Source organism: Canis lupus, chromosome 6, assembly GCF_011100685.1.
Source record: "Canis lupus familiaris isolate Mischka breed German Shepherd chromosome 6, alternate assembly UU_Cfam_GSD_1.0, whole genome shotgun sequence".
In the NCBI taxonomy this organism is placed as follows: domain Eukaryota; kingdom Metazoa; phylum Chordata; class Mammalia; order Carnivora; family Canidae; genus Canis; species Canis lupus.
The window spans coordinates 36,348,820-36,362,681 of NC_049227.1; the positions used below are offsets into that span (position 1 = coordinate 36,348,820).

The following is a 13,862-nucleotide window of genomic DNA, read 5'->3' on the forward strand; positions in this document are numbered from 1 at the left end:
TTGGCTGCCCTAATTAGGTGCATTTTTAATGTTAGCAGGGGTTATCTAGGTTATAGGATCATGGAATTTTGTTTTTTTCATACTTGTCTGTACTTTGGAGAAAGAAAACTGTAGAAATTGTTCTATATCTACACACGAGGTATAGATGGGTGAAGTGCTTATGGATGTATAACAGGTATGTGTGTGCTTTTATCTCATCTTCCTTGAGACCTTTGAGAGAGATTAGGAGAAAATCCCCCATCAGCTTCAACCTGTGGTCAAACACTTCAACACACATCATTAGTGATTCCACAGAGCTCAGCAGGGATTTCTTTTGTGTATCTCCCACTGAAAGAAAACCCAGATCACAAGCCACTCTGTGAATGTGAGATAGCACCCATCTCTGAGGAGAACCCTGCCACCCGAGCATCTGAGTGGCTCCAGGGCCCAGCAGGCCTGAGGTAACCATCTCTGACTGGAGAAAGGCCTATGGACAAGGGTCAAGAGTCTGCCTTCCTGGTGGCTGAGGTGGAGGATGGAGAGAGGGGAAAAAGGAAGAGAGGACCTAGGATGTTGAGGACCACTCTCTGCCTCTATACTGGGCAAAATGCCTGGTGCAAAAGAGGAAGGAGCTTTGGGTTCAAGGAATGTTTTAGGAAACCTAAGTTATCTCTGTCCACCATAAATATAGGTAACAGGAAAAGTATGTCACCTGAAGCTCAGACTCTGGTCACAGCTCTGGGAGGGGGTACTTTGGAATCAGAGACCTGGGTTCGAATTGCCTCTCTAGGCTCTCCTAGCTGTGTGGCCTTGGGCAAGTCACCTAAGTCCACTGTGCTGACAGTCCTTGTTTTAGGAGAGGAGATTCTAAGCGACAAATACACCAAGAAGTGAATCACATGATGGCACCAAGATTTCACAGGTATCATAAAGAAAACCAAACATATGCTGTACTAGAGAGTAATGGGTCAGGGAGGTCTCTCTGAAAAGGTGGCACTTAAAATGTGACTCCGTTCTTATGTGGTAAAATGTTTTATCCATTGTATGAGCCAGGGTCCCAGGAAGGAACAGATGTCACACTCCATTTAGGGTAATTTGAGAGGAATTTAATAAGGGGACTATTTATAAATGTGTGGTAGGCGGTAGGAGAACCACAAAAGATAATACAGTGCCCTGGGACTATTAACAGTGGGACTCCAGGTTCTGCCACCATCTCTGAAGCCGAATAGAGAGAGGGTTGCACGAGATGCTGGTTTATGAATGCAATAGCACACAGGAGGAAGCAGGGTCTATATAAATGCCTTGCCTTTCCTCCTTTTTCCTAGAACCTTCTGTGATTCCCTATCACCCAAATCCAACTGGAAGCCAGTAGACAAGGGAGCCTCCCAAGGCACAGTGCAGGATAGAGAACAGAGCGTCGACATGGAGAGAAGCAGATGAACTCCATCCATCCTTCCTTCTGCACATCTGAATCTGGGGCTGGCATCTCAGAGTTGACCAGCGCCTCTAATGCTGTGGTCATAAGACCAATGAGAATTACTTCACCAATGTTTTATACGTTTGTTAAACTTTACATGCTCGGTGATCTGCTACAGACATTACTTCTTCACGCGAGGGTTTTTCGCTGTCTAGAGCTTCAGATGTCCCAGGTAATCGATAATGCTGCCGCTCTGACTCCAAATTAAGTAACTGCACACTTATTACCCATTACTGGAAGGCACACCAGGAACTCGGCCACCAGGAACACAGAACCCCATAAATGCTAAACCTTCCCTCTCCCTGCTTGGACTGGACTATGTGAATACCCACTTTTAGAAATCAAGCTCCCTTTGCTAGTCTAACCTAAATTGGGATGAAAAAATGCCAAGGCTCTGAAATTTGCTCCGCAAGCTGAGCCCCCAGAGAGAGGGTAACATTTGGCTGTGGAATCGGAATGTTTGGCTGCCTCTTCTGTCACCTGCTCCTCCAAGGCAGGTGGGAAATGCAGAGTTTCACTTCTTTGGGTTATGCATTCCTTGTTCTCTCCCTGCTGAGTTAAAGCAAAAAAAAAAAAAAAAAAAAAGCCACTTAAAAGTGGGTAAGCTAAGCTGACCACCATGATGTGCATTGAAAAGCAAGGAGAAGCACATTTGGGGTTCAGTGAGGGGAGCCCTCCATTACATCCTGTCTTCCTGAGCTGACAAAAAAAAAAAAAAAGTCATGCTAAATGGCTGGGGAAAGACAAGAGTATCTGAGCCAGAAATGCCCTTCAGTGACACAACATCGTTGTACAGGTTTGGTCTCTAGGGAACCCTTTCTGCAATCAGAAACTGTGAGGCATCCAAAAGAGGAGCCATAAGGAATCCATTCTGACACACAAGCCCATCAGAAGAGGTAAGAGTTTGGATAACATGTGCCATGGCTCCCTAAAACAGAGCTTGCAATTGGGGTGAGCAAAGAGATGGTGACTGTGCATCAAAAACAATCTAGAGAAAACCAGAACTAACCCCATTAGCTGTCCCATCCCTACTCAGCATCTTGTAGATTAAGAGAAACAGCCACTGCAATTACTTCAATCACTTATGCAAAGTAAGACCGTTTCCCAAATTGGAAATGACAGTCTGGGCCACCTGGTAGGGAAGACAGCCTGTCCCCGGGAGGGGAGGTTGAGCATTTCCATCTTTAATTCTTTGAGTTTTCACTTGGTCTTGAGAAGATCATAATCAAAATCACTATCTCCTTTACCAGTACCCACCATCATCATCAACATCAAATCCACCAATGTAAAAGTATACAGAACTTTTTTAGTGAAACTTGTCTCTACAGCCTGCAGATGAAAAGTAGGTATCAAGTACCCACATGATGTACACAATGAATGTAAGGCACACACCTGGAAGTCAGTGGTCCCCAACCTTGGCTATATATTGATATCAACTGGGAAGTTTTCAGAATACTAACATCTGAGTCCCACCTCGGTGTAGATGAGCTGCCAACACATCAACCTGACCCCTGCCATACCCACCTTGAGATCATACCTGGCACTTCATCACCATCCCCCAAAACAGTTAACACCAAAACACTAACAGGAAATGGACATTTTGCTGAACAGTTTGCAGGTTGATGGGATAGAGGAAAATATTCTGTATCATGGTACAGAACTTCCTGACAATTTCCTTCAAAAATCTCTGATCTTTCTCCAAAGGTTTCCTCCAGATGACAGTTGCTTTGTGTCTTCTCTCTTCTATTGCTCTTCCCACCCAATGGCTTCAAAAGCTCTATTATCTTAATTCTTTTTTGAATCTAAGCTCATACAACCCTCTTGGGAAAAATAGTAGCTCAATAGCAGGATTTTTGAGTATGTGTGTGCTGTCATCTCTCCATTTTTTTTTGTATTTTTTTTATTGCGTTCGATTTGCCAACATATAAAGTATAACACCCAGTGCACCATTCTTTTTACTCAAATTCTCCCCAGGGGTCTTGCTCCCAACTCCAAATAGCCAATCAAAGTGTATTTTTTAAAAATCAACATACATAAAAATGTCAGTTACTAAAGTTCAATATGTACTCTAGGTAACTAGGTGGAGAGGCAGAAATTCTTATAAGACTGGCCGGGGGGATTAAACAAAGAAGGGTTAACTAGGAGGGCTGCATGGAAGAGGGGAGACTCCAGCCATCTCGAGAAAGAGATTTATGTAGAGGAAACAAGAACAACCTGGAGATTAAGGGCTAGGCCTGCAGAAATCCCAACATCTGAGAAAAGAGCTGGAAGAGCAGGGTGAGAGGTAGCAAATCCTCAGTGGAGCCAATAGCAATACCAAGTATGAATCTTGCCCTCAGCATGTGCCAGATTAACACTTCACTTATCTTACTTTGCTTAAATAATCCAGTGAGATAGGTACTGTTATCCCAGTGAGACAGTAGCAGGACTGGGATTTGAATCAAGGCAGTCATCTTCAGGGTCCATTTGCTTAACCACTGCATTAAAGAGTAATGAGCTAGAGCACTAATAAAAACAAGGCCAATTAAGCAGACAGAATGACTAGGTTCTGGAGTAATCCAGAATCTTGCTACCATAGAAAGGCATTCCGACTGGCAGCAGCATCATTCATTGCCCTGGAGCTTATAAGGAATAAGCTTATAAGGAATGCAGGATCTCAGGCCTCACTCCAGATTCCTGAGTCAGATTCTGCATTTTAACAAGCACCCCCAGGGGTTCTCTTGGCACACTGAAATGTGGGTGGTGCTGGTCTAGGAGTCTGCGGTCAATAACATAAATCTAATTCAAGAAGGGAGCACTGTGGGTGGAAACAGAGCAGGTAAGAGCCCTGATGAGCTGCTGGGTGTAAATACATTTCCAAAGCCACCTACAGCTGGCAGCAGTCACTTCTGACAGTGAACAAAACAGCCGTAGTTAAGAGCTAGAGTCAGTTCCAAGAACTAATGGCTCTGCCACCTACTCAAATGTGTGACCTCAGGCAAGTTACAAAACCCTAAAGATTCACTTTCAGCATCTAAAAGTGAAGGCAAAGGATAGTTCCTTGTTGGGTTTTCAAGATTAGGTGAGAAATTCTGTATTTGATGCTTATCACTGTGCCTGTTATATATTAACCCCCACACACACAAGCACTACCCATTACATCATAGTAATGGGTATGTCAAAATTATAGTAATGGGATGTCAAAATTATAACTTATGGATAGTAAGAGGCTCTGAAGGTCTCCATTATGGTGCCAAAGGCTGTGAAGATGGAAAAAGGTGCAGGGAAATTCGAAGTGCAGGTGAGCCCAATTTCCTCCCCTTGCATGGATGGAGTTCAAAGATGCCATTTCATTCTTGACTTTCACTATTAGAGAAACAAGGGTTACAGCACCCTTTTCAATGAAGTGAAGGGCAACCACATGTAGAATTAATAACAGGATGCCTACCTTCCAAAACAGCAGGTAGGATAAAAGCAAATCAAACAGAATCTGCAGAGCCAAGAAGAGAGAAAATAAATGAGGCAGGAAAAAAAAGTTCTTTTTAAGGAATTTTTAAAATGACAGTTGATCAAACATATGTATTATGACAAATATACTGAATCCTACTTTTAAAAGGCTAACAACACTCTCAGGCTGGGTGAACAAACAAGATCCATCCATAGTCTACTTCCGAGAGATACCTGCAACAAAAAGAAATTTTTAAAAAAAGTAACAATGAAAGGATGTATCCAGGCCCATGGGGAAGCACAGAAAGAGAGAAAGCAACACTTATTTCAGAAAAACGCAAGGCAGAAAGCATTAACCAAAGCACAACATGGTCATTTATATTCATAAAAGTGTTGATCCATAACCAATTCTAGTCAATAAATAGTCTTTGTGAGTCAAATGACAGGAGCTCAAAGTACATAAAGCACAAACTTTGACCAGTCCCAAGAAAAACAGAACTACAGTAGTTCTAGGAGACCCTAACCAACCCATCCAAATAAAGTACACAAGGCTCCTGAAATACAAAATTAATAAGGTCTGTTAGAGAACATACTATTACAAATGCCCAAGGGATATCTCAGGAAAATTCATCCAGACCTACCCATTTATCCATCCATCCATCCCATCCCTTCATTCATCCATTCTTTTGTTCTATCCATCCACTTACCCCTCAACCTATACACCATCCCAAATCCATCACCTACCCACTGACCCATCCATCCATGCGATGTGCACTGAGAATCTACTCCATACCAGAAACTGGAGATCCAAGAGAATACAAAGATGAGATGTTTATTAGGAATTTTATAGGCTTCCTCCATGCACAGAGGCAAAAAGGATAAGTAGACAAAGTAATTAAAAACAGAAGCATGGTGATCAACAATGGGATATGATTGAGTATAACAGGAGTTAACAAGGTATCAGCTAAGGTCTCAGATTTTCATTCAACAGAACGTGTGAAGAACAATGAGCAAGATGTGGTTCTTGAGGAACTTATATTCTAGTAAGAGGAAGTCAAGAAAATAAACATGAGAACTAAGAAGTTATTTCAGATGGTGTTAAGTGCCATAAAGAAGGTAAGGATAGAATAATGGAAAAGAGCATGTTTGGGACAGAAAAGACACTGATACCTTGGCCAGTCATCAGAGGCTCCTAGAAGAAGGTGGCATTGGATCTGAGAGCCTCCAGGAGCAGGGGGCTGACAGAGGCCAGGTCAGAAAGGTGCCTGGGACCCAGCTCCTGTCAGTCTGTTTGGGTGTTATTCTTGGAACAATGAGAAGCTTCTAGATCTACCTGAGTAGTCTGAAAGGTAACCCCCTGTGGGTCTTCTGGAGCCCTGAGGACACCATGGCTTCCTTAGGTAGCCAAACACCCCTCTAAGCCAGAGCTACCTATACAGGCAGCCTTGCAGCTTCCACAGAGGCTCAGATGGTAAATCCTGCTCTAATTACACTGGTAATTATGAAGTGACACTTGCTGAGCAGAAAAGAGCATTCCTTCTGTTAGGAAATGATCCCTGGGAAGCCAGTCCCAGCCTCTCTAACAGGGAGGGTGCTGTGAATTTACAAACAGCTGATGGAAGGGGGTGAGACCCAGTCCAGAAAGGGAGCACAGGCACCATCATGAGAAGTAAGGAGCCTATGTGTTGGGAAGGGACTCACCTGAGCGTTCACACGGACACTCCTTGTTGTGGAGACAGCAGTAAAAAGAAAATACTCCGCAGTCAGTTAGGCCTAGATTTTAATCCCTGTCCTGGCCTCAGTGAGCTGGGTTACCTGGAAAGGTTATTTGCTTCTCTGAGCATTAGGCTCTCCATGCACAATGGGTTTCTTGTGGGGGTACACCTGCACACAGTAGGGGTCTGAGAAAGGCCAGACACTTCTTCTCCAGGTTCTCCATACCTCTTGGTTGGGAGCTCAGGAGGGAGGAGGAAGGAAACAGCCTACCATGCAATTACTATGCTCCATGGTGATGCTGGAAGGGAGTTAAACAGCCAATGATAATAAGATTCCTGCCCCAAGTTCCCTGTGACGGCCAATAGCGGAGACATGAGAACAGAGCATCCATCAGAGCTCACAGAGGAGACAGACGAAGGCAGGTGATCAAAGGAATAAATCCACTGCAATCAGAAAAACAGCCTGCCTGCTTTCATCCATCTGGGAGGTGACGTAAGGACTCACACTCTAGCCAAAAACATACTTTTCTACTCAAACCACCATGGGCGTGGCAGATTTCTAGAACAGATCCCCTCAGGACTAATCAATCTTCTCCTTGGTCTGGCCACGTCTCTCAGTGCCTCAGCCCCCATTCTGAGCTAAGCTTTAGCAATACGCCACTGCCAAGGAGATTTATCCATTTTAAAAGGTCAGAGAATTACTGCCATTGAAGCCTGTGCACGGAGCAGGTGTAAATATGCCCCAGCTCCTCGTCATGCTTTATCACCCTCAGGAGAGGGGGACCCGGGGAAGGAAGTGAGGCTCCAGGAAGTTACTTTCCAGGCAAAACATTTAACTGCTTGGTGCCTAGGGAACCACAGATCCCTGTGGATGGGACCTACGTACCTAGGCCACCTTTATCACCCTCTCAGTCTCTAGCTTCCTGGGCTGCCAGAGAAGCTAGGGAGCTGGACCTTCCCTGTCCAGTTTTGTGAAACATCTCTCTGAGGGGAAGAAGGATGAACAACTCCACGCAACAGATTTAGACCTCACCCTAGTCACTGAAGTATTGGGAAGGCAAGGATGCAGAGTCCATCAAAAAGAAAAAAGAAAAACCAGCGACCACCACCTTGACCCATAAACACCAGATACTCTGTTTTGCTTCATGCTGGCTAATAAACCACCCAGAAGAGAGGAATGAAATGCCACTGCCCCAGTAGGAATTCCCATTTTCTCATGACCAGCTAAGAACTTTGGACCACCCCAAGATGCTCTGGGGGCTATGTGAGTGTGGGAAAGCCAAAACTGTAATGCAGTTTAAAAAAAAAAAAAAGTCAATGCAGTAGTGTGGAAAATGTTGATACCTGGGGGAGTCTGGAGAAACCAGCAAACACATGAGGAAGGATCCAGGTTGCAGAGATGCACAGACTGGGGCTCAAATCTCAGCTCTGCCAGTTACAAGCTGTGTGACTATGGGCAAGGTACTTCATCTCTCTGGGTTTCTGCCCCCATGGTAGAAAGAGGGATGATGAGACTTAGCCCACCTAGGTACCATGGAGATTTAGGCTAATGTGAGTTTATCAGATAGCTCACATCTAATGTCCAACGAATTGGTATTATTTTGTCAAGTTGACTTTGTCCTGATTTTTATATACATACACATGTATATACATACACATCAGAAATTGAATAACTATCAACAAACCTATCAACAAATCAACCCAATCAACTGACTCAGCAACTGCATCAACTTTCCAAACTTTAGGGGTCAAGATGCCCAGTGGAAAAAGGGTCAGAGAACAGGAAATCCACTGGTTAGTGAGGAATAAATAGCACATTTGGTCCCTCAAGGTGAGAGGAGCCTGCCTATTCTCTTCAATCCATTCCACCCTTCTTCTGCCCAGTACCGTGCACAGAGTAGAATGTGCTAACCAGGAACAATACCCCCAAGTACAGGACGACATGGTGGTTGAAAACATGGGCCCTGGAGCCAGTCTGCCAGGCTTCAAATCCCAGCCAACACTGGAGTGACCTTGCTGAGATTCAATTTCCTCCTGTTAAAAGAGGGAGACAGTTTGGCGGTTCTTCAAAAAGTTCAACACAGAATTACTCTATGACCCTGCAATTCTATTCCTACGTATCTACCCAAAATAATTAAAAGCAAGTGTTTATATACTTGTACATGCATGTTCCCAGCAACACTAACCACAATGGCCAAAACACCCCAACAACAGATGAGTGGATAAACGAACATGGCATATCCATACAACAGAACGTTACTCAGCCACATTCTGAATAAAGGAATAAAGTACTGACACGTGCTACAATGTGGATGAATCTTGTAAACATTATGCTTAGTGAGAGAAACCGATCACTAAAGGCCACATACCGTAGGATTCCATTCATGTAAAATGTCCAGAATAAGCAAATCCAGAGAGAGAGAAAGCAAATCAGTGGTCGTCAGGGGCTGGGGGGGTGGGGACAGGGAGTGGCTGCTAATGGGGTTACCTGTGGGTGCCGAAAATGCTGAGAGAGAAGTTGACAACACCTTGAATGTACTAAATGCCACTAAATTGTTCATGATAAAACAGTTACTTTTACATTATATGTATTTTGCCTCAGTACATTACTTTTAATTATTCAAATTCTTCTACCCAAAACTGGCAGCCAACAGCAGGAGCCTGGGAAGGGGTCTCCAATGGGCAGTAATACCAGCAGGAGAAGGAAACGGGGATCACAGAGCATGCTGTAATCACTACTCACAGGAGAGAGACCATCGGTGCAGCCTCCTTCACCACCTACACCAACTCCAGGCCACCCATGGGCCAGCCATACATCTCTCCAATCCCATCACACAGGAAATTTACATGGGTAATAAAAAGCCGCTATCTTGATACTCATCTTAGGAAGAAAAAAATTCTTACATTTGTATTAATTTTCCTTCCCGGGTTTTAATTGAAGAGAGGATACAGTGTCATGAGGGAAATAAAACCTTACTTCATCTATCCAAGGGCCATGTGGCTTCATTAGAAGTTACATTAGCTCCTCATTAAGCAACAATAATAATGTGGAGTCAGAATCAATGAAAAAAATGCATTGCCCCAAGGTATAGATCTGTTTGGTTCAATTATAGTCTTACATGGCCAAGCTCCGGTGGCTCCGATGCTAATAAAAATGTGTGATGCCAGAAGATGTGGCTTCCTTCCTCTGCCTTCAAAGCTGAATGATGACAGAGGCAAGGGCATGGCTTCCACCCTCACAACCACTGTCATCACTTCTAATAAGAAGCTGTCTAATCACTTGCCCACCCACACCCTGGCAAAACTGATTTCTAGAGTTCATACATCAATGGTGCCAAGTACGTTCCATGTCACTAGCTTCCCTGATCCATCTGTAGAGACTGCTCTGGGTGAGGGTTGAATGGCTCTGTGGTTGATGATAGATGTCTGCCTCAGGCATAGGACTGGAGAGCTGTGCCCCATGGCACATATGTGCCACTTATGCCCAGGGGCCCCTCCAGCTGGGAAAGGAGCTTAAGAAAACTATCACCCTGGCGATGCCCACCCCACTCCTTAGCCACACCCCTACATGGCTGGGCTGGGTTTGCACAGTCATAGAGTACAGGAGACTTGACCTCCTTCATTTTCAAACAGACTTAACAAAACTCCTACGTCAGAACAAAATAGGTACTTACCTGACTCTCGACCAGGTCATACGGCAGGGACAGTAAATCCTGCATTAAAAAAAATACAAAGACAAGGAACACTGAGTTTCACATTGCAACGATTGCTCTTCCTATGTTTTTCTCTTAGACCAAAAAACTACAGTCTTTGGGAAGAGACATTTATCAATCCAAAAATGTTCGTTGAGTGCCTAATGCATGCCAGGGACTGTTGCAAGCTCTGCATTTATAATAGTAAACAACATGGCAAGTTCCTGCCATGGAGTGGGAGAGAGAAGATGGAGAATATAGCAAATGAGGAAGGTAATAAATAACTAACAGGTGAAAATAATTATCAGACAGTGGTAAGTCCAAAGATGATAAAATGGGCTATAGGGTAGGGAATGAGGAGTGCTACTGTAGACTGGGAGTTGAGGTGGCAGGTATGGAGAGCTGAATGGCAAGAAGAAGCCAGATATATCCGGGGCAGGTATTTTCAATGCACGGCCAGCAAGTACAAAGGCCCTGGGGCAGGCACAAATGAATGAGAGCCAGCCAACAGGAAGGCTGAAGCGGCTGGGAGTAGTTGCACATCAGCAATGCAGGCAGGGACCAGATCACATCTGGCCCTGAAGGCCAACACACAAATCTGAGTGTTTTTCTAAGTTAGGAAGCCACAGAAGTATCTTTTCACAGTACAAAAAAAATGCCACTCCCTACTCGGCTCAGTAGCCCCAAGTAGCCCCAGTGGAGAGGACTGATCTATGCACATGCTCCTCTCTTCCTCGTAAATGCTGTGCCAGCTCCCAGCACAGGAAGGGCCCTGGCAGAGTTGGAAGGGAAAAGGTAAGTTGCAGAGACACTCTGAAATGCAAATTTCAGGGTCAGCCTGTCCTGTGCCCAGGATTATCACCCTCTAGGTTGAGATGATTTGCCACCCAAGGGGGAGAGAAGGTACTACAAGCTCCCCTTTTCCCTGCCTCAAGCTCAAATCAAGCCTTTCATCATATACCCGTGGACTCTACCAGCACCTTGGAATCCAAAACAGATAAACAAGAAAATGCCTTTCCCAGACTCTACCCAACCAAGGATAACCCCCTGGGCACAGTCTGGTCTCAAGCAGGGTCAGGGCCTAATGAGCTGTATGGAGGAGTTGAACCAAAAAGTACCCAAAAGGGCAAAGGAATTAGATACGGCTCTGCTTCCCGAGGTCTCAGGCCCAGCTGACCTCCCCACCTAGATATAGAAACATCCAACCCTTACCTCCCACCAACACCCCTTGCTGAGTTTCAGGTTCCTCATCCTACCTCACAGGGTGGTCATGGGGATTAAATGAGACACCACCTGCCCAGTTCAGACAGCACTCAGTAAAGGCCTAAGTGTTAAGAGCTGTTATCAACACGTTTGTTATCATTATTGGTCAAGCCTATGACCAAGTGATTGACAATGAACATGTACTAGAACCAGTCATCATAGTCCATTTACATATAGAAAAATGCTCAGGGGGATGACTGAGCTAGAGCCACAATTCAGAAATAGGTAATCTGTAGAGTGGATGCTGGATGAATGCCTGAAGGATGAGCTGCTTCTCCTACTCCTACCCAAAGGGTGATCCACTTGGGCATGCCTGTGGCTTTTCTCTCCTGTTTGCAAGGAGTAAATAGGAGGGCTTGTCCTGTCTGCCTGTGCCTCTCACATCAGTTTCAGGAACGTCATGCTGCCCCACTCACGTGGGTCTTTGGCCTCAAGTTTACCAGGGAGGTATACACGGAGAGTGTAAGGTAGAGCCTGGGGTCTACGTACACAGAGCAGACGAGTGTAGACCTTTTCCCCGGGGTCTACAGCCTTTCCTCTACCAATCCCCCTCCTCCCCTTACCTTCAAACCAGCTCCTTCCTGGTCCCAGAAATGTATTCAAAGCTCACCCTTCTTTTCCTTGACCCCTGTTTTACAAACAAAGCTCTGTTCTCTTTGCTTCTTCCCATTCAACCTCCAGGACTGTGCTCAACATGGGAGATGCTGTAAGGAGCACAAGGAGACACGGTCCCCAACGGCACCATGGTCTGACGGAGAAGTAGCGGGTCACAAAATACAAGTGAGGCTACGGCCCTCAAGAAGAGTGTGTGAGGCTCCGTCCTGCCCTCTCATTTGCTCCTCGGTGCCTGGAACCCCCATCCACCTCCTCAGCCTTATTGGACAACCATAGCTCCTTCTACCTTCTCAGCTTGGCAGGAGCCCTCTGCAGTTACTCTCCACAACCTTCGCAAAATACCGTCTTTTCCTCTTTTTGACTTTTCCCCAGAGTGCTTCCTCATTGGGCTCTGTCTCCTGTGCCTGTTCCAGGAACACCCGTATCCTCTGCATGCTTCTTCCTCAGCTTCCCTTGGGACCACTTATTATCTATCCCCTTAGAACCTCAGCTCTCCTGGGCTCCAGACCCCACAAACTGACTGTCCTCTCCTCTCTCCAAGTACCACTGACATTTCAACTCCACAGGACCCAGCCAAGCTCTCCTCTTGCCACCAGCTGCACCTCCTTCATCTTAGGGCTCTCCCAGCCCACGGAGCCTGCAGCCTGGGTGCCTGCCCTGGCTTATCCCCACATTGAATCCCAGCTGATCCACTGCAGCTGTGTCGCTTGCACTGCACTCTTGTCCCCGGTCTGGTTACTGCATAATAATTGCATAATAATAGACTCTTCAAAGGCTTCTGGACACGTCTCTGTGCTGCTGAAAACAATTTGGCTGAAAACAAGGAGACCGGCAGGACAATTTGGTCAAAATGAATATTCTGTGGCCGTTGTTTTCGGGGTGTTGGTTATCTTGGTGTGCCATGAAGTGGTTTTAAAGACTTTTTATGCATCCTTAACCACTTGGATCCATTTATGCCCCATATTAAACAGTTTCATTTTATTTTGTTTAAGAAATCAAAGACCCGTATTGCCAAGTTCAAGTGTAACTAATGGCAGACACAGGGCAATGAAAAGAAAGAGTCTCCTATAAAAAATTCGTTTATAGCATTCATCTGGATGAGCTTCATGTAACAGTCCCTTGAAAAGCAATGTATGTGCTTTATGTCAATGTGCCACCCTGTGAAAATCCATTTTGCAGGATGTGTGATCCTGGAAAAGTAGGGTGTCAATTGAATTTATATAAATCAAAATCAATATTATTTTCCCCACCACTTTTCTGAATGATAAATGAAGAAGTCCCTATCACTCTCCAAAGTCATCTCTGAAAAGACATAGATGCAATTTTGACATGTATTCTTCCTACACGTGTACAAATATATCCGCCCATATATGCATATATACATACAAACATACTTTTATTTTAAAAATGGATCAGAACTATAGATATTGACCTACGCACTTGCTTTTGCTTTTTATAATCTTACCAAGAGGGTATCTTTTTCAGATAGTTCATGTAGAGTTAGCTTTCTCAATTTCAGCACTGTTGAAAATTTGGATGGGATAATTCTTTGTGTAGGGGGTGCCAAAGGTTCCCCGAGGGATCTATGAGCTATGGAAAGAACCCCTGATGTGGAACCATCTCTTCTTTTCAACAGCTGCATATAATTTCATACTATGGGTGTACCATAATTTAACTATCCTCATATTCACTGAC

At 44.7% G+C, this 13,862-nt stretch overlaps 1 protein-coding gene across 10 annotated transcripts in view; it reads right to left on the reverse strand.

Annotated features, from left to right (window-relative positions):
* Nucleotides 1-13,862, reverse strand: part of RBFOX1 (RNA binding fox-1 homolog 1) — a 2,034,214-nt gene that overhangs the window by 1,835,817 nt on the left and 184,535 nt on the right. For all 10 annotated transcript variants that reach the window (XM_038540446.1, XM_038540439.1, XM_038540440.1 and 7 more), the window contains exon 2: nucleotides 10,272-10,310. In XM_038540446.1, coding sequence (XP_038396374.1) covers nucleotides 10,272-10,310 — 39 coding nt within the window. The remainder of the gene's footprint in view (nucleotides 1-10,271; nucleotides 10,311-13,862) is intronic.